The following is a 19,258-nucleotide window of genomic DNA, read 5'->3' as shown; positions in this document are numbered from 1 at the left end:
ATGTTTTTAAAACATTGTGCAAGGTGTGAATTTTAAGAAATCCCATTTGTACATTACATTAAGCTTTAGGAAATTTCCTTTGTTGATTCTTTAACTAAAAGATAACTGTTGGTTGATACTTAAGATACATTAATTTTTTGTGCAGACATACGTTAGAAAAAGACATGCGTTGTGAAGCAGATTTTACTTATGTGGAATTGCAGCTGAGTTTTAGTTCCACAGATGTGCTGTCTGCCTGATCTTAAATGGATTGCTTAGTTTGTCTTTACAAATTTACAAACTTAGTTGACTCTATAGTAGAATGATAATTTAAGGGGGTATTATTACCTTTTCTAATCTCCGTGTTATAATAGAAGTCCCTTTTTGTCTAGAGACATATGTATTTAGGATTGTCATGGATCCAAAATATTCAAATCTTTCATCTCCAAATGTATTTGTCATTATAGTCCAGCAGAAATGGATTCCTGTAAGCTTTAGTTCCAAATAAAGTAGCTAAAAGATTTTAAGTACTCTTCCTGGGTATTGGAAGAAAGAAGTAGGCCGGGTGCGGTGGCTCAAGCCTGTAATCCCAGCACTTTTGGAGGCCGAGGCAGGTGGATCACGAGGTCAAGAGATCAAGACCATCCTGGTCAACATGGTGAAACCCTGTCTCTACTAAAAATACAAAAAAATTAGCTGGGCATGGTGGCGTGTGCCTGTAATCCCAGCTACGCAGGAGGGTGAGGCAGGAGAATTGCCTGAACCCAGGAGGCAGAGGTTGCGGTGAGCTGAGATCGCGCCATTGCACTCCAGCCTGGGTAACAAGAGCAAAAACTCCGTCTCAAAAAAAAAAAAAAAAAAAAAGAAAGAAAGTGGAAGAAAGAAGTGATGATTTTCAGGAGAGGGAGGTGATGCTGCACTTATCTTGTATTCTCAAGAGTCTTAGTTGTACTCAGATTTTTGTGACATACTTCTGGAAGTCTTGCTGAGTAGTTAGCATTGATACTTATAGCTATGGTATCATGGCTGTTTTTTAGAGATTATATAGTGAGGGGTCAGTGGTTGAAAGAATAAGTAAGAATAATTATAGAAGTCTAGAAAATTACAGCACAAACTCCCCAATGTATAAGTTTCACCATTCAATTAGTGTGACTTACTATTTTAGACTGGTAATTTTCTTCATAGCGTACTTTATGGATACATGTTAGGAGCTGTTAAATTTAAATGGTCCTACTCCTTTGGCTGTAAACATGCTGTTGTATTTGGTGCAGAATTCTGTCAGTTATTAACAATCATTTGTTCCCTCACGTTAAACAAGCGTTTAGAATCTGTGATCATTCTCTTTCCCTGGAGTCTAACTTTTCTACTCTTTTAATTTCCTGTATATTCATCTTCATCATCAGAAGCAGCCTAAGTTGGCATATATTTTTTTGAGCCTGAATACTGAATATATGTAAAAGATAATCTGGGTTTCTTTTTTTCTTTTGTTTTTTTTTTAGACTGAGTCTCGCTCTGTCGCCTAGGCTGGAGTGCAGTGGCATGATCTAGGCTCACTGCAACCTTCGTCTCCTAGGCTCAAGCGATTCTCCTGCCCTGGCCTCCCAAGTAGCAGGAATTACAGGTGTGTGCCACCACACCTGGCTAATTTCTGTATTTTTAGGGGTTTCACCATGTTGACCAGGCTGGTCTTGAACTCCTGACCTCAGGTGATCCTCCTACCTCAGTCTCCCAAAGTGCTGGGATTACAGGTGAGCCACTGCACCCAGCCAATATCTGGGTTTCTTAAACCAATTTCATTTATCCAGTATCTGAATGTTTTGCCCATTCTTTACATATAGAAACCTATTACCCATACCCAGCACTAAATCTATCTGATCATTAGACTCCTTGAAGATGCTTATAACACCAGAGAAAATAGCATTGCCATTTTCTGCCATTCTTACTTATTTTTCTGAATCCTTTTCTTCTGTGTAGACTATCCATATCCAAGAACTAAACTTTCTAAGTAAAGGTGGAAATGTAATTTTTTTCCCCTTCTCTCCTCCATATGAATGTTGATTAGAGCTACACTGATCAGAAATATCTTATTGTTCTCAGGGGTGAAATTAAGTCGGCCTACATAACTGTTATTTATTTATTTATTTTTAACTTCTTTTTTTTTTTTCTTTTTGCACCTTCTGGCATACATAACTGTTTTTTAAGATGTTGTACAGAATAGCCAAGTTAAGCATGGCATACGTAATTTTTTTTTTTTTTTAAGACAGTGTCTTGCTCTGTTGCCCAGGCTAGAGCACAGTGGTGTGATCTCGGCTCACTGCAACCTCTACCTCCTGGGTTCAGGTGATTCACCTGCCTCAGCTTCCCGAGTAGCTGGGACTACAGGTGTGTGCCACCACACCTGGCTAAGTTTTTGTATTTTTAGTAGAGATGGGGTTTCACTGTGTTAGATGGGCTCGATCTCCTGACCTCATGATCCACCCGCGTTAGCCTCCCAAACTGCTGGTATTACAGAAGCCAGCGCTGAGTTTTGTAAAATTAATAGTCATTGCAATATTCTCTCTTGGAATTTGGTGCATGGGTGTTTAAAGAGCCAGACTTTCCCATGATGGTGTTAATATTGACAACAAAAAATTGTTGAATTATGAACTTTAAAAATAAAAATTAGAAGGAAATAAAGGTACTGGTGCTTGGTTTTTATTTCGTTTACTAATCTCATAAAGTTGTTGGAAATGTGATTGATGCTCTTGAGCTAAAATCTTTCTTTTTTCTTTTTCTTTTTTTTTCTTTTTTCTTTTTTTGACAAGGTCTCTTTGTATTGCTTGGGCTGGAGTGCAGTGGCATGATCGTGACTCGCTGCAGCCTCCAACTCCTGGGCTCAAGCTGTCCTCTTGTTTCTGCCTTCCAAGTGAGCTGAAACCTTTTAACTTTCTGGCTGGCAACGAAGGCCCAAGGATAACAGAACAAGATTAGTTAGATTTGAATAGTGTTTTATAAGTTATGTAATCACTTTGCTTGCATCATGGTTTTACTTACTGTTATTCTGAATTTTTTGTTTTTTTTTTTGTAACAAAGTCTCACTCTGTCACCCAGGCTGGAGTGCAGTGGTGTGATACTGGCTGATTGCAACCTCTGCCTACCAGGCTCAAGCATCCTCCCACTTCAGCCTCCCAAGTAGTTGGGATTACAGGCATGCACCACCACACCTGGCTAATTTTTGTATTTTCTTTAGCAACAGGGTTTTGCCATGTTTCCCGGGCTGGTCTTGAACTCCTTAGCTCAAATGATCCTCCCGACTCGGCCTCGGAGAGTGCTGGGAGTACAGGCATGAGCCATTACACCCAGGCTGAATGTTTTCATTTTACCTTCATGACCAACCATTCTATGAAGGATATGTGTTATTTAAATATGTATTCATCAGGAAGTCTAGAATATTGTGTGTGTGTGTGTGTGTGTGTGTGTGTGTGTTTAAATATATGTTTACAGCAAGAAAACTTTTAGTTTCATGTGATGTACATAAAACCTCAAGTCTGACAGATTACTGTACATCAAGAGTTGACAACCCAAGGATTATGTGCTGTCCTGGAATAGAAGATGATTTTGAGCATCAGTGTTGGATTACTTACTAGAAAAAATGTGAGGTAGATAAAGGTTATCTCCACTGTCTTTTCACCACTTCTCTTTTCCTTTCTAACTCCTACATCTTTCTTTCTTTCTTATAGCTGCTAAAGCATTTGCCAGTAATATTTAAGTGCCATTCTTTCACGTTCTCATTTTTTAAAAATATCTTTAAGATACTCATTGAGATTAGCAGAGGGGCTGATAGCCATTTTTAGATACTGGTGCCTAAGCTGTAGAGAGAGGTATCTTGAGGAGAGGAGAAAGTTGTCCCATCACTTCCTTTCCTTTTGCTCATCGATCACCTGAAACAGATAGTTCCTGGGGGTGTTATTGACAGCTTCTATAGCTGGGAGTCAAATAGCAACTTAGGGGTCAATTGCCACTTTTCCCCTATTTTCACTGAGAGAAGAAATAAATGTAGAGCTCACCCAAGATCCTTGGTATAATTAGAACCTTAAAAATAGAACACATACTAATCATTTTATAGAAATAAATGCAAAAGGAAAATCAGTATGCATATGTTTATTATAAAAGTTGTCGGTGTTTACAGTCACTTTTTAGAATAGAGTTTTGATCTCTGGTTTTCCAAAATAAGGGTGACTTCATTAATGACACTACTGTTTGAAAAAAAGTGTTTTTAAAAATTTTTGTTTTCTCTTTGTCTAACTAGATGTGATGCTGATCCTTCAGCCTTAGCCAACTATGTTGTAGCACTGGTCAAGAAGGACAAACCTGAGAAAGAATTAAAAGCCTTTTGTGCTGATCAACTTGATGTCTTTTTACAAAAAGGTAATTATTATGGGCCTTCAATCAAGTAATGAATTAAAGATTTTAAATTTAAAACTTCTGAAAAGTCTTGGAGATGTAAGTTTGATAGGAAAGAAAGTGGTCAGAGTCCTTTGAATACTTGAATATACCCATTCGTACTTAATTATTTATCATGTTTTGTTAGAACTGGTTTTATCCATTTCCTTCTTTGCTGCTTTCCTGTGTTGAGGCAATGGCAGCTCTAATGCTTTTTAGGTGATTAGGTCTTTTGCAGCTTTTGACAGGGCCTACTTGATGATTGACGTATAACAGTTTAAGGATAATGAAGCTGCATATTCTTGCTGTTCGTTAAGATATGAGCTCATCAGTTTTCCCTGCCTTGGATGGGGCTTCTTAATATCCAATAAGAGATGTGCGTGATCCTCTTCTCTTTGTGCCTTTAACTTTTCATCTTCTTACCAAGTCCGTTTCCATGGTCTACAGAGCTTCCTCAAGGTTCCCCTTGTTGCCACTCTGACCTTATCTCCTATTATTCCCCCTTACTTGTTCCACTGTAGCCACATTGACTACCTGTTTTTTGAATAACATGGTCCCAACTCAGGCCCTCTGAACTCGATTTACCCTTGCCTGAAACATGGATTCTTTCCTCGCTTCTTTCTGGTCTCTTCAAATGTCATCTTCTCAGAGGAGTTTCCCCTGAGTGCCCTATATACAGTGTAGTATACTCCATGCTTCCATTCACTCTCCTCCTTCCAACCCTGTTTTATTACTTTTTAATTTATTTTATTGTATTCTTTTTTAGTTTATTTGTTTTTATGTTCATGTATTTTTATTTTTGTAGAGATGGGGTCTCACTTTGCTGCTATGCTGGCCCTTGAACTTGCCTCAAGCAACTGCTCCACCTTGGCATCCCAAAGTGCTGGGATTACAAGGCCTGACTCCTGTTTTGTTGTTTTCATGGCCTTGTCACCACCTGTCATAGGTTTATTTGCCTGTTTATCTGTCTCTCTACCCTTTGTTTGCCTTTCGTTTGGTTGAGAGTGGAGACTTGGAATCTATAGCACTTGGTAGATGAAAGATGTTCAGTAAATATTATTGAACGGAGGGATAGGAATGTGAATAATACACATTTAAAGTTGATTTAGCTATTGGTGATGAGAAGATACCATTTAAATTAAGTATTTACTGAGAAAGAGAAAAGTTAGTGTGTCTTCTCTATCTAAAACATAGGATTACATATTTTTTCATGCATTTTACAGCTTTTTTGTAGAAACAAAACAATACTGACAGAATTTCTTCCCAGTATAACTACTTAAATACTTCCTCACCAGTACAGATGTTTTCTTTTGTAAATGTGTTAATTTATATTACTTAATTTACATTAAAGATGAGTCTTGTGAAATGTAGAGCAATGAAAAAAGAGAAAGCGAAACATAGTAAAGATACTTGGGGTAAGAGGCAAATGAATGTTTAGATGTCTAAGAATTCTTTGTTATAAAAAGTTAGAAAGGATTTTAGTAATTAAAAAAAATCACATACGTAATATATATGAGAAGGAACTATACACAACATTTTTAAACGGATAAGAAGATAAGCAACCATAAGTTTGCCACTAGAGATTAAATCACTTTTATCTGCTTGTGTGTGCTTTCTAGACTAGTACTATCCAGTAGAACTTTGTGCATTTGGTCTGTATCTGTTTCCTTTTCCATTTCAGTAGCCATTAGCCACATGTGGTTATTGAGCACTTGATATGTGGTTAATAGGCCAGAGAAATTGATTTTTTTTTTTTTTTGAGACAAAGTTTTGCTCTTGTTGCCCAGGCTGGAGTACAGTGGTGTAATCTCGGCTTACTATAACCTCTACCTCCTGGGTTCAGGTGATTCTCCTGCCTCAGCCTTCCCAGTAGCTAGGATTATAGGCACGTGCCACCACGCCTGGATAATTTTTGTATTTTTAGTAGACAGTGTTTCACCATGTTGGCTAGGCTGATCTCGAACTCCTGGTCTCAAGTGATCCACCTGCATTGGCCTGGCAAAGTGTAGGGATTACAGGCGTGAGCCACTGCACCTGGCCAGAAATTAATTTTTTTTTTTTTTTTTTTTTTTTTTTGAGATGCAGTCTTGCTCTGTCACCCAGTTGGAGAGCAGTGGCATAATCTCGGCTCACTACAACCTCTGCCTCCCAGGTTCAAGTGATTCTTCTGCCTCAGCCTCCCGAGTAGCTGGGACTACAGGCGCATGCCACCATGCCCAGCTAATTTTTGTATTTTTAGTAGAGATAGGGTTTTACCATGTTGGCCAGAATGGTCTTGGATCTCTTGACCTCGTGATCCGCCCACCTCGGCCTCCCAGAGTACTGGTATTACAGGCGTGAGCCACTGCGCCCGGCCTGAAATTGATTTTTAAACTTATTTTTATTAATTTAAACTCAAATTCAAGGAGCTACATGTGGCTAGTGGCTACTATATTGGACAGTGCAACTGTAGACTTATGCCTATGTTTATATTGCATCTTAAAATAGTATTAAGTGAACATACTTTTTTATAATGATATATAATATTTTAAAAATTTATTAGTGTACCTTGAATATCGCTTTTATTTTTAATTATTTTTTATTTTTTTCAAACTCTTTGGTTTCCCAGAAAATATTGTTTAATAGTAGTTGTTTATCTTTGCTTTTTAAAAATTGAGCTATGTGTCTTTCAGATTACAAAAGGTAATATGTTATAAATTGTTTTAAAAAATAGTTATAAGTAGAAAGTATTCTGTTTGTAGAGGCTTTTGAAGGTCTGATTATTATCTTAAGTTTATATGTAATAGTTAATGAGAGCTAACAGTTTTGTAACCATGGAAAAATGCTTACTACACAAATTAGTGGTGTAAAGAAATTTATAAGAAGATGCTTTTCTGTAGAAAAGATGACATTTTAGAAATAGCTTCTATGTAAAAGATGTAATAATTGCAGCGTAAGCAGAGTTTGTGTCGTGCTTTTAATATGCTCTTTAGCTATTCCTTAGGATAGGACAAAAGAAAGTTATTTATATTTGGTTGTGATGAGACATAGGCCAGATCTGGTGGCTCATGCCTGTAATCTCAGCACTTTGGGAGGCTGACGCAGGCAGATCACCTGAGGTCAGAAGTTCGAGACCAGCCTGGCCAACATGGTGAAACCCTGTCTCTACTAAAAATACAAAAATTAGCTGGGCGTGGTAGCACACGCCTGTAATCCCACCTGCTCAGGAGGCTGAGGCAGGAGAATCACTTGAACCCAGGAGGCACGGAGGTTGTAGTGAGCCAAGATCGCGCCACTGCACTCCAGCTTGGGCAACAGCAAGACTCTGTCTCAAAAATAAAAAAAGCAGTATAAATATTTGACATTAGTACTTTCAGTAAATTAATCTGGTTCTCCCATTCAGTTGTCTGAGAAAGTTTGAAACAGAGCACCCTTTAAGTAAAACACAAAAAATTTGTTTCATATAATTCTCATATCAATAAACATTTCAACTGATAAAAAATTTCAGTTAAGTTTTTTGAGTAGGCAGTGCCTTTAATCCAACAATATAAAGGTATATCTTGAAAGTTTCTTAACTGTTTTACATCCACTTCCTTCCCACCTACGGTACACAATTTTGTTGGTTTTTATTTCCTTTCAATTTTTTTATGCAGCTAGATAGAAACACATACAAATATATACTCCTACATCTTTGAGATCAGGTATTATCAGTATTCTTTCTTTTTACAGCTGCCATGTATTCTATTGTATAGATGTCCCATAGTTTATATAACTAGTCTCTTATTCATGGAAATTTGAGTTGTTTTTGATCTTTTGCTATTACATACTCCAACAAATAATCTTACATATATATCATTTGCAAGTACGTCAGAAGGATTAAAAAACCTGGAAGTGGGATTCTCTTCCGTAAGGTAGGACTCATTTTTAGTCCTATTAGCAGTGTACAAGATGTCCTGTTTTCCTAAGCTTTGCTAACAATGTGTTACCAAATTTTTGCTTTTTTGTTTGTGCAACATGTAAATGTTATTTCTTCTCCTTAGAAACTTCAGGTTTTGTGGACAAACTATTTGAAAGTCTCTATACTAAGAACTACCTTCCACCTTTGGAACCAGTTAAGTCTGAGCCAAAACCACTAGTTCAAGAAAAAGAAGAAATTAAAGAAGAGGTAATGCAAAATTTTTCTCTTGCTTGTGGGGCCTCTTAGATCCTGTCACTAGTATCCTTAGTTGGAAGTTGAACCTTTAAAAAGTAATTGTCTGTTGATTAAAGTTTCTGGATTTTAGGCATGGTATAGATTGTTCATCAGGATTTCGTAGTTCTTTTGGATTGAAGAGTTGGAGAAGTTTCAGATGGCTTATTTAGAGATCCAAGAAATATTTTAGCACTATTGAGGAAGTCAGAGAAGTCTTATCCGGTGACTTTTAGAAAAAGAAAACTTAGTTAAAGATAGAGGATTGACTGAAAGTAAACTATTAACAAAACCTCAAGAGAAGTCATTAGGTAACACATTTTCACGTATATAGAGAAACCAGTTACACTTTTTGGTTATATAGAATTTTAAAAAATAGCTAATGTAATTGTGAACATCACTGTTAACATTGGAAAGAGAGGTTTTTTTTTTTGTTGTTGTTTTTTGAGACAGAGTCCTCACTGTGTTGCCCAGGCTGGAGTGCAGTGGCCAGATCTCAGCTTGCTGCAACTTCCACTTCCCAGATTCAAGCCACTCTCCTGCCTCAGCCTCCCAAGTAGCTGGGATGACAGGTGCTCCCCTCCATGCTTGGCTAATTTTTGTAGTTGTAGTAGAGACTGGGTTTCACTATGTTGGCCAGGCTGATCTTGAAATCCTGACCTTGTGATCCACCCTCCTCGGCCTCCCAAAAGGCTGGGTTTACAGGCTTGAGCCACCACACCTGGCCTAATAATATTAAAGTTTAAAAACATGGGCCGGGCGCGGTGGCTCAAGCCTGTAATCCCAGCACTTTGGGAGGCCGAGGCGGGTGGATCACGAGGTCAAGAGATCGAGACCATCCTGGTCAACACGGTGAAACCCCGTCTCTACTAAAAATACAAAAAATTAGCTGGGCATGGTGGCGCGTGCCTGTAATCCCAGCTACTCAGGAGGCTGAGGCAGGAGAATTGCCTGAACCCAGGAGGAGGAGGTTGCGGTGAGCCGAGATGGCGCCATTGCACTCCAGCCTGGGTAACAAGAGTGAAACTCTGTCTAAAAAAAAAAAAAAAGTTTAAAAACATGGTTATAGATGGTAACCTAATTGTTTGAGCCAAGAAGGAAATTTTACAGAGTTCACTTGTACTTCCTTTTATATGCAGACAATATAGTATATAAGAATGTGGATTCTGTAATCGGGTTGCATGAGTTAAAATAGCAGCTCTACAAGTTAACTTCTCTGTCTCACTTTGATGTCAGTAAAATGAGGATCAGAGTAGTACTCACTGAGGATTAAGTGAGATTATGTACATATATATGTAATTTTTAAAATTTCTTTTTGTTTTTTTCTTTTTCCTTTCCTTTTCTTTTCATATATATATATATATATATATATATATATATGTAATTTCTAGTCCAGTGCCTGGCACATAAATTTCAGTTATCATGCAGAAATATTTCCCAATATTTATTTTTATTACATTTATTCTGAAGGTAAAGTAAAATTTTAATTTAGAAATAATTTTAAACTTAAATAAAAATTACAAGAAGCTGGGTGAGGTGGCTCACGCCTATAATCCCAGCATTTTGGGAGGCCAAGGCGAGCAGATCACCTGAGGTCAGGAGTTTGAGGTCAGCCTGGCCAACATGGGAAACACTGTCTAAAGTTAGCTGGGCGTGGTGACAGGCACCTGTAATCCCAGTTACTTGGGAGACTGAGGCAGGAGAATCACTTGAACCTGAGAGGCAGAGGTTGCAGTGAGCTGACATTGCGCTATTTTACTCCAGCCTGGGCAACAAAAGCAAAACTGTCTCTGAAAAAAAAAATTTGCAAGAATAGTACCCCAAACACCTGTATAACATCTATCTAGATAAATTTTTTTTGGTAGAGATGGAGTCTCCATATGTCGCTCAGGTTGGTCTTGAACTTCCACCTCTGCTTACCAAAGCTCTGTCTGGTATTATATGTGTTCTAGATATACTTACTGAAAATTTGCCCCATCTGCTCTCTTTAAATATCCACATGATTTTTTTCTCAGTCATCTGGGTAGTAAGTCACATACTTTGTGTCTCTTCACCCCTCAGTGCTTCAATGTGTATTTCGTAAGAATAAAGATATTCTCTTAGGTAACTATGATACTGTGATCAAGTTCAGTAAATGTAACATCCATATAGTACTTTAATGTATTATGTGTATCCAGTTTTATCAATTGACCAAGCAATGTCCCTTTTTAATTTTTTCTATTTATTTTCTTATACTTTTTCTTTTTTCTTTTTTTTTTTTTTTGAGACGGAGTTTCAAAACTCTTGTTACCCAGGCTGGAGTGCAATGGCGCGATCTCGGCTCACCACAACCTCCGCCTCCTAGGTTCAGGCAATTCTCCTGCCTCAGCCTCCTGAGTAGCTGGGATTACAGGCACGCGCCACCATGCCCAGCTAATTTTTTGTATTTTTAGTAGAGACGGGGTTTCACCATGTTGACCAGGTTGGTCTCGATCTCTCGACCTTGTGATTCACCCACCTCAGCCTCCCAAAGTGCTGGGATTACAGGCTTGAGCCACCGCGCCCGGCCTCTTATACCTTTTCTTATCCAGATTTTACAATCATATTTTTCTTTTTAAAAACTTTTTCTTTTTCTTTTTTTTTTTTTAAGACACAGGGTCTCACTGTGTTGCGCAGGCCGGTCAGGAACGCCTGAGCTAAAGCGATCCTCCTACCTTGGCCTGCCAAAGTGCTGGGTACAGGCATGAGCCACTACACATGGTCCCCAAGTATTTCTTTTTTATAGAATATTCTTTTCCTCTCCATTTTCAGGATTGTTTCTAAGGATTAGCTATCGTTTAGTTATAATTTTTGATTCATTTCTAAGGGCTAGACTGATTGACCTGATCTAACATTAAAAGAAAAAAATGTGGCTATATTTAATTAAGGTAAACTGAGACTGCTGTCCCTTTTTTTGTTTTTATATCTTGCCCTGTAATTATCTCATCAAGTTCTCTTAAAATTGAAGAGGCTTGTTGAATGTGTCTTCAAGTAATAGAAATAGGAAGAAACTTTTTTTTTTTTTTTTTCAAGGTGGAGTCTCATTCTGTCTCCCAGGTTGGAGTGCATGGAGCAGTCTCACTGCAACCTGCACCTTCTAGGTTCAGGCAGTTATCCTGTTTCAGCCTCCTGGGTAGCTGGGATTATAGCTTTGTCATCATGCCTGCCTGATTTTTGTGTGTTTGTTTGTTTGTTTGTTTGTTTTTAGTAGAGATGGGGTTTCACCATGTTGGCCAGGCTGGTCTTGAACTTCTGACCTTAAGTGATATGCTTGCCTCGGCCTCCCAAAGTGATGGGATTATAGGCATGAGCCACCAAGACAGGGTTGGAAGAAACTTTTCTTTTTTTTTTTCTTTCACCAGGAGAAGCTAGTCTTTTGGGATCATTGAAGAAAGTTTTCTTGAGTGTTTTCATAGAAATTGTTCTTTGGTACTTTATAATTTTTGGTCTGTGGTATAGATTACATCTTTTGTCAGTTAAAATTTTTTGTGACGTGTCTGTTACAGTCATTGAAGTTCAGTGATTTAGAGGTATCGGATTGAGAGGCAGCTGATTTGAATATAAGAGAAAGTTTGCATTATCTTGAGTTTATTATTATTATGTTTTTTTGAGATGGAGTTTCATTCTTGTTGTCCATGCTGGAGTGCAGTGGCTCACTGCAACCTCTGCCTCCTGGTTTCAAGCGATTCTCCTGCCTCAGCTTCCCAAGTAGCTGGAATTACGGGTGCTCACCACCACTCCTGGCAATTTTTTTTTTATTTTTAGAAGAGACGGAGTTTCACCATGTTAATGAGGCTGATCTTGAACGCCTGACCTCAGGTGATCCGCCCCCCTCGGCCTCCCAAAGTGCTGGGATTACAGGTGTGAGCCACTGCGCTGACCTCAGGTGATCCGCCTGCCTCGGCCTCCCAAAGTGCTGGTTTATAGACATGAACCACCACGATCTATCTTGAGTTTTGAAAGACCAATTTTTAAAAAACAAAACTATTATACTCTCTTACTTTTATCTTTGTAGTTACAGTTTTGAGAATTGTGAAAAATGGATAATACCAGTTTCTGTGTAGAGCTACCCCAACTGACAACTTTCTTTCATTTCTAATAAATTTTATACATAACTTAATTGTAATTATTGAAATAAATTTTAGTTCATTTAATAGTGCATAAACATAATAGTTTATAGTATTTCTGTTCGAGAACAGAAGGGAGTCTCAGGTGGCACATATCTTTGGCTAATTGTCTTTTTCTGATCTGTGCTTAGTTGATAACAGTTGCTCTGAACAAGGTATAGAGAAGCAAATCTAGGGACTGCCCATTTGAACTTTCTTCCTTGATCTTTATAGCTATATTGGGTTCCATTAGTGGTTTTCTAATTAGAGTATTGATCACAAGGGTAGGAGAATTTGGATCATTGGCACCAACTCATCCTGCTTCTGAAGAAACAACTTGGTAGATGTGTGCCATGATTTATGAAGCATACTACCTTCATTCCTCTTTTCTTTACCTCATCTTTTTCCTTAAATTTTATTTTATGAAGACATTCAATCATTTGTCCCATAGAGTTTTTTACTGTCTGGATTTTGCTGTTTGCATCCCAGTGGAGTAGTATATCCTCCGTATCTCCGTGAATTGGGAGAGAGAATGATTTTTAGGTGTAGTCTAATGACTGTGTAGTGATTTTGCTGCCATATGGTTGCCATATTGTAGCTGCCATTTTATGTTGCCTGAATTTTATTAAATTATCTCTTAGTCCATTCACTCACTTTCTGATTTGTGTATTTGTCAGTGACCTTCTTCATTAGATGAGTATTTTTTTAGCTCTTGCAAGTGACCTTATTTCACCTTTCTCTACTAACGACTATATATTCAGTTTGAGATAAAGTTGTTCAAAGATAGTAATAAAAATCCCTGGTTCTCCAGGAGGCAGAGGCTGCAGTGAGCTGAGATGGTGCCAATTACGTAGTTTTATAGCATTAGTTAATTTAACCATTTTTTTCCTAAAACTTTTTCTGTGAAATAAATGTAAAGTGCTCTTCAAATGAATTATATATGTATATATATTTCATTATGAGGAAAACATAATCATTTTACTATATGATACTTAGAGATTTGCTATTTTAATTTGAAGAATGTATTGTTTGTACTTTTTCTACACTACCATTCCCTACTTAAATTAACATTAAAATATCAACATACTAAGGCTGGGCACGGTGGCTCACACCTGTAATCCTAGCACTTTGGGAGGCTGAGGCGGGTGGATCACCTGAAGTGAGGAGTTCAAGACCAGCCTGACCAACATTGATGAAACCCTGTCTCTACTAAAAATACAAAAATTAGTTGGGCATGGTGACAGTCATCTGTAATCCCAGCTACTTGGGAGGCTGAGGTTGCAGTGAGCCAAGATTGTGCCACTGTACTCTAGCCTGGGCAACATAGTGAGACTCTGCCTCAAAAAAAAGAAAAGAAAAATCTGCTTGTTGAAGTAATCTGAGCATCTTTTTTATTTCTGCTGTTGCCTAACTCTTTTGGATGTGATTTGACTTTAGTGTTTCAGTGCATTTGCTTGTGCCTTCTCTCGTGCTAGAAATATTATCAGGTAGATGATGTGTTTCATAATTTATAGGGAGACCTTTTTTTTTTTTTGGAGATAGAGTCTCGCTCTGTCATTCTGGCTGAAGTGTAGTGGCACCATCTTGGCTCACTGCAACCTCCACCACCCAGGTTCAAGTGATTGTCCTGCCTCAGCCTCCCAAGTAGCTGGTACTACAGGCACGTACCACCATGCCCAGCTAATTTTTGTATTTTTAGTAGAGAGGGGGGTTTCACCATGTTGGCCAGGCTGGTCTCGAACTCCTGACCTCAAGCGATCCGCCCACCTTGGCCAACCAAAGTATTGGTATTATAGGTGTGAGCCACTGTGCCCAGTCAAGAGGGATCATTCTCATTTCTTTTCTTGTTTGTTTTTGAGAAGGGCCTCACTCCGTCGCCCAGCCTGCGGTACAGTGATGTGATCGTGGCTGTATGCAGCCTTGAACTCCTGGGTTCAAGCAGTCCTCCCTTATTGGCCTCCTGAGTAGCTAGAACTATAGGTGCATGCCACCATGCCCAGCTATCTTATTTTATTTATTCTTTTTAGTAGAGATGGAGTCTTGATGTGTTTCTCAGGCTGGTCTCAATCTCCTGGCCTCAAGCAGTCTTCCTACCTGGACCTCCTAAAGTGTTGGGATTACAGGCATGAGCCCCCATGTCTGGCCCTGCTTTTATTTCTAATCAATATTTTCATATAGGTATTTCAGGAGCCAGCAGAGGAAGAACGAGATGGCAGAAAAAAGAAATATCCTAGTCCCCAGAAGACTCGTTCAGAATCTAGTGAACGAAGGTTCGTGTTTATCTTTAGTGAGGAAGACATTGATAACTCACTTTTTAGTTGCCTTGCAAGGGCACTAAAGGGATTTTTTTTAACATATATACTAACTCCTCTCTGTAAACTCATTGAAGAAAGAGGATGTTTTCTTTCTTTCATTCTTTGTTTTTTGTCTTCGTCTTATTTTCTCTTCCTTTTATAAATAGTCATTGTATGTGTTTTCCCCAAGAGCTCAGGGGTGGGAGCAGTCCCCTTAGAGAATATTAATGAAATGTTCCATTTGGTTAGGGGTGCTCAGTATTAAAATGATCTGTGTCATTTTTTATGACAAATAGTACAACTTGTATATTGAATCATCAGTCTAAAATAAAAATTGGTCTTTGTTTAGAAACACTTTGTTTTGAGCCTTTTTTCTTTTTTAGTTCAAAATTTCTGTTTTCCCATCCCCTCCCCTCCCTATATTTTGAATTCACCTCTTTTTTTCATTCTCCCCACCCAGTATAATTGCAAAAGGGATGTTTTTCTTCTCTCTGTATGTATTAGAGGAATTATGTGGTAGTTTTGCAACTTTATAAAAAAGCATAGATATTACACATTTGGATAACACAAGGATAGTATTTTATGCTACAGATTTGTTTGCAGACTTGGTTTCTATAGCCTGTATATGGCTTTTATATCTGTATATTATAGGACACGTGAGAAAAAAAGAGAAGATGGGAAGTGGAGAGACTATGACCGGTACTATGAGCGGAATGAATTGTACCGTGAGAAGTATGACTGGAGAAGAGCTAGGAGTAAGAGTCGGAGTAAGAGCCGAGGCCTGAGTCGTAGTAGAAGCCGAAGTAGGGGGCGCAGCAAAGACCGGGATCCAAATAGGAATGTTGGTGAGTAGATGAATGTCTTCCTAAGAACTCTATAGTTGCTTATCTGTCTCTATCTCAAGGGTACAAGAAATTAGCTTAAAGATAGATGTACCTTTAATAGATCTAAGCAATGTAAAAACTGAAATTGTCTCAAGAAACTCAATATTCATTTTGTTAGAAAACAGGGCTGTATTCTCAGGATGGAGTCAAGGGAGTTTGATTAAAAAGGAGCTATTCATAAGTGTGTATCATTGTACATATCTAGACTTAACTCATTTTATGTAATTGATACAAATATTCTTTAATCAATAAAGCTATCACTTGAGGAAGAAGGTTGTCTGCTTTTGTTATTTTATTTGGTTTTCTGAAAGTAATTGATTTGCTGTAAGGGTGCTTAAAGTTTATAAAATTAAAAAAAAATAAGTGGATTACTGGGATCTCAACCACACATTTCCTGAGATACAAGTTTGGAAGTCAGTTTATAGGTAACCTTCTTATTAATATCGGTGGAGAAACTGACTCTTTTTCATTAAGTGTAACTGATGTTGATACTATAAAGATGATTTTGCACGAGTTCTTGCCCAAGATATGTCACATTGTTGATGTTCCTGCTTTTAGTATATATTAATAAAGAGAGCAGTGTGAAATCGGGATAGCTCAACAAGTTTAATTCAACATTCTCATCTTTTCTGTTCTATGTGAGTAAATAAACATCAAGAACATGAAATATCTGTTCTCTTTGTTTTTTGTTTTTAATTTTGTCTCCAAACAGAGCACAGGGAAAGATCGAAGTTTAAGAGTGAAAGGAACGACTTGGAGAGTTCCTATGTGCCTGTGTCTGCACCACCTCCAAACTCTTCTGAGCAGTATTCCTCTGGGGCACAGTCTATTCCCAGCACTGTTACTGTGATCGCACCTGCTCACCACTCTGAAAACACAACTGAGAGTTGGTCTAATTACTATAACAATCACAGCTCTTCCAATTCTTTTGGTCGAAACCTACCACCAAAGAGGCGATGCAGAGATTATGATGGTAAAAATTCCCACCTTTTCTCTCATATTGTGCCCAAAAGTACTAGCAAAGCAAATGTTGCATATATTGCATATCTTTTAGTTATAGTCCAATTTTTTTTTTTTTTTTTTTTTTTTTTTTTAAGTCAGAGGCTTGCTCTGTTGCCCAGGATGTAGTGCAGTGATGCAGTCTTGGCTCACTGCAACCTCCACCTCCTGGATTCAAGTGATTCTCCTGCCTCAGCCTCCCAAGTAGCTGGGATTACAGGTGCGTGCCACCATGCCTGGCTAACTTTTGTGATTTTGGTAGAGACAGGGTTTTGCCATTTTGTTCAGGCTGGTCTCAAACTCCTGACAGGTGATATGCCCGCCTTGGCCTCCCAAAGTGCTGGGATTATAGGTGTGAGTCACCGTGATGTGCCTGTAGTCCAAATTTTGTTAAAAGGGATGAGTGGGGAGGAGAATCTCTTTCACCATATGCTTATTTACTTGTTTGATTTAATTTTGATTTACTTGTCTCTTGTTAAGAGAATATTTAAATTTTACCCTTTTTAAGATTTTTGTTTGTTTTTGATGTTCTCGTTTTTTCAAACACTGTATACTATAGTATATCATAAAATTTCGTAGACACTAGTAATTATAATTTTTTTTTTGGAAACCATCTCGCTCTGTCCCCCAGGCTAGTGTGCAGTGGCACTGTCTTGGCTCACTGCAGCCTCTGCCTCCAAGTTTCAAGCAGTTTTCCTGCCTCAGCCTCCTGAGTAGCTGGAATTACAGGCATGGGTCACCACGCCCGGCTAATTTTTGTATTTTTAGTAAGAGACAGGGTTTCACCATGTTGGTCAGGCTTGTCTTGAACTCCTGACTTCAAGTGATCCACCCACCTCAGCCTCCCAAAGTGCTGGGATTATAGGTGTGAGCCACCGTGCCTGGCCAGGAATTACTATTATTATTTAAAACCCCACCCTGCCCCCTGGAATTGTTATTTTTATTTTATTTATTTATTTATTTTGAGATGGATTCTCTCACTGTTGCCTGGGCTGGTGTGCAGTGGCGTGATCTTGGCTTCCTGCAACATCCACCTTCCAGGCTGAAGTGAGTCTCCTGCGTCAGCCTCCTCCGTAGCTAGGATTACAGGTGCCTGCCACCACGCCCAGCTAATTTTTGTATTTTTAGTAGAGACGGGGTTTCATTATGTTGGCCAGGCTTTTCTCGAACTCCTGACCTCGTGATCCACCTGCCTCAGCCTCCCGAAGTACTGGAATTACCGGCATGAGCCACCACACCTGGCCAGGAATTGTTATTTTTTTTAGTACTGTTTGGTGCTGGGAATTTACTTAATTTGCTGACTTTCCATTTGAATGAATGAATCCGTGTATGTGTATTTCTTTTAAATTTTTATTATGGAAGTATTTAAATATTCATAAAAGTTGATAAAATGATATGCTTAACCCCAGTGTATTCATTACATCGTTTAAATAGATACCAACTCATTGGGAATGTTGTTGAATTTATACTCCCACTCACTTCTGTGGCCTGTATTATTTCAAGCAAGTCACAGACACCATAATTTTTTTCTATAAATATAGAATGCATATGTTTTTACATTTTACTTATTTTTATTTATTTAGGGATAGAGTCTTGCTTTGTTGCCCAGGCTGGAGTGCAGTGAGTGGTGCGATCTTGGCTTACTGCAACCTCTGCTTCCTGGGTTTAAGCAATTCTCTGCCTCAGACTCCCGAATAGCTGGGATTACAGGTGCCTCCCTGAAATCTACAGGTGGCAGCCTGCCACCACGTCCAGCTAATTTTTTGTGTGTTTTTAGTAGAGACAAGTTTTACCATCTTGGCCAGGCTAGTCTTGAACTCCTGACCTTGTGATCCACCCGCTTCAGCCTCCCAAAGTGCTGGGATTACAGGCATGAGCCACCATGCCCTGTTATGTTTTACGTATTTTAAAGTAGGGAATAGAGTCAAATCATAATTCAAGAACTACCTCATTCTGACCCTGATCTTTTAGCCGCAGAATTCTCCTTCCCAAGGCCAATGTAGTGTTACGAATGTGTTATGTATCTTTCCAAACATAGTCTGTGCATTTGTACATAAATAAATACATATACACATTTTCCCCACTTTTTTTTTACATAAAAGTATACTACTCATACTTCTGCATAATTTTTCACTTAGCAGTATTTCCTGGCATTCATCCTATGTTAAAACATAAAGAGCTTCCTCAATACTTAGTATTCTTTTTTTTTTTTTTTTTAAACGAGACAGAGTCTCATTCTGTTGCCCAGGATAGAATGCAGTGGTGCAATCTCAGCTCACTGCAACCTCTGCCACCTGAGTTCAAGTGATTATCCTGTCTCAGCCTCCCAAGTAGGTGGGACTACAGGCACATGCCACCATGCCCAGCTAATTTTTATATTTTTAGTAG

At 38.5% G+C, this 19,258-nt stretch overlaps 1 protein-coding gene across 2 annotated transcripts in view; it reads left to right on the top strand.

Moving 5' to 3' along the window:
• RBM27 (RNA binding motif protein 27) overlaps positions 1–19,258 on the top strand; it is an 86,422-nt gene that overhangs the window by 9,330 nt on the left and 57,834 nt on the right. For both annotated transcript variants that reach the window (XM_010344510.3, XM_003933967.4), the window contains exons 2-6: positions 4,268–4,386; positions 8,421–8,545; positions 14,872–14,963; positions 15,639–15,832; positions 16,584–16,844. In XM_010344510.3, the coding sequence (XP_010342812.1) occupies positions 4,268–4,386; positions 8,421–8,545; positions 14,872–14,963; positions 15,639–15,832; positions 16,584–16,844 (791 nt within the window). The remainder of the gene's footprint in view (positions 1–4,267; positions 4,387–8,420; positions 8,546–14,871; positions 14,964–15,638; positions 15,833–16,583; positions 16,845–19,258) is intronic.

This window comes from Saimiri boliviensis, chromosome 1 (assembly GCF_048565385.1).
Source record: "Saimiri boliviensis isolate mSaiBol1 chromosome 1, mSaiBol1.pri, whole genome shotgun sequence".
Lineage (NCBI taxonomy): Eukaryota > Metazoa > Chordata > Mammalia > Primates > Cebidae > Saimiri > Saimiri boliviensis.
Note: the sequence above shows the minus strand (reverse complement) of the source record. Positions and strands in the feature narration are given on the sequence as shown.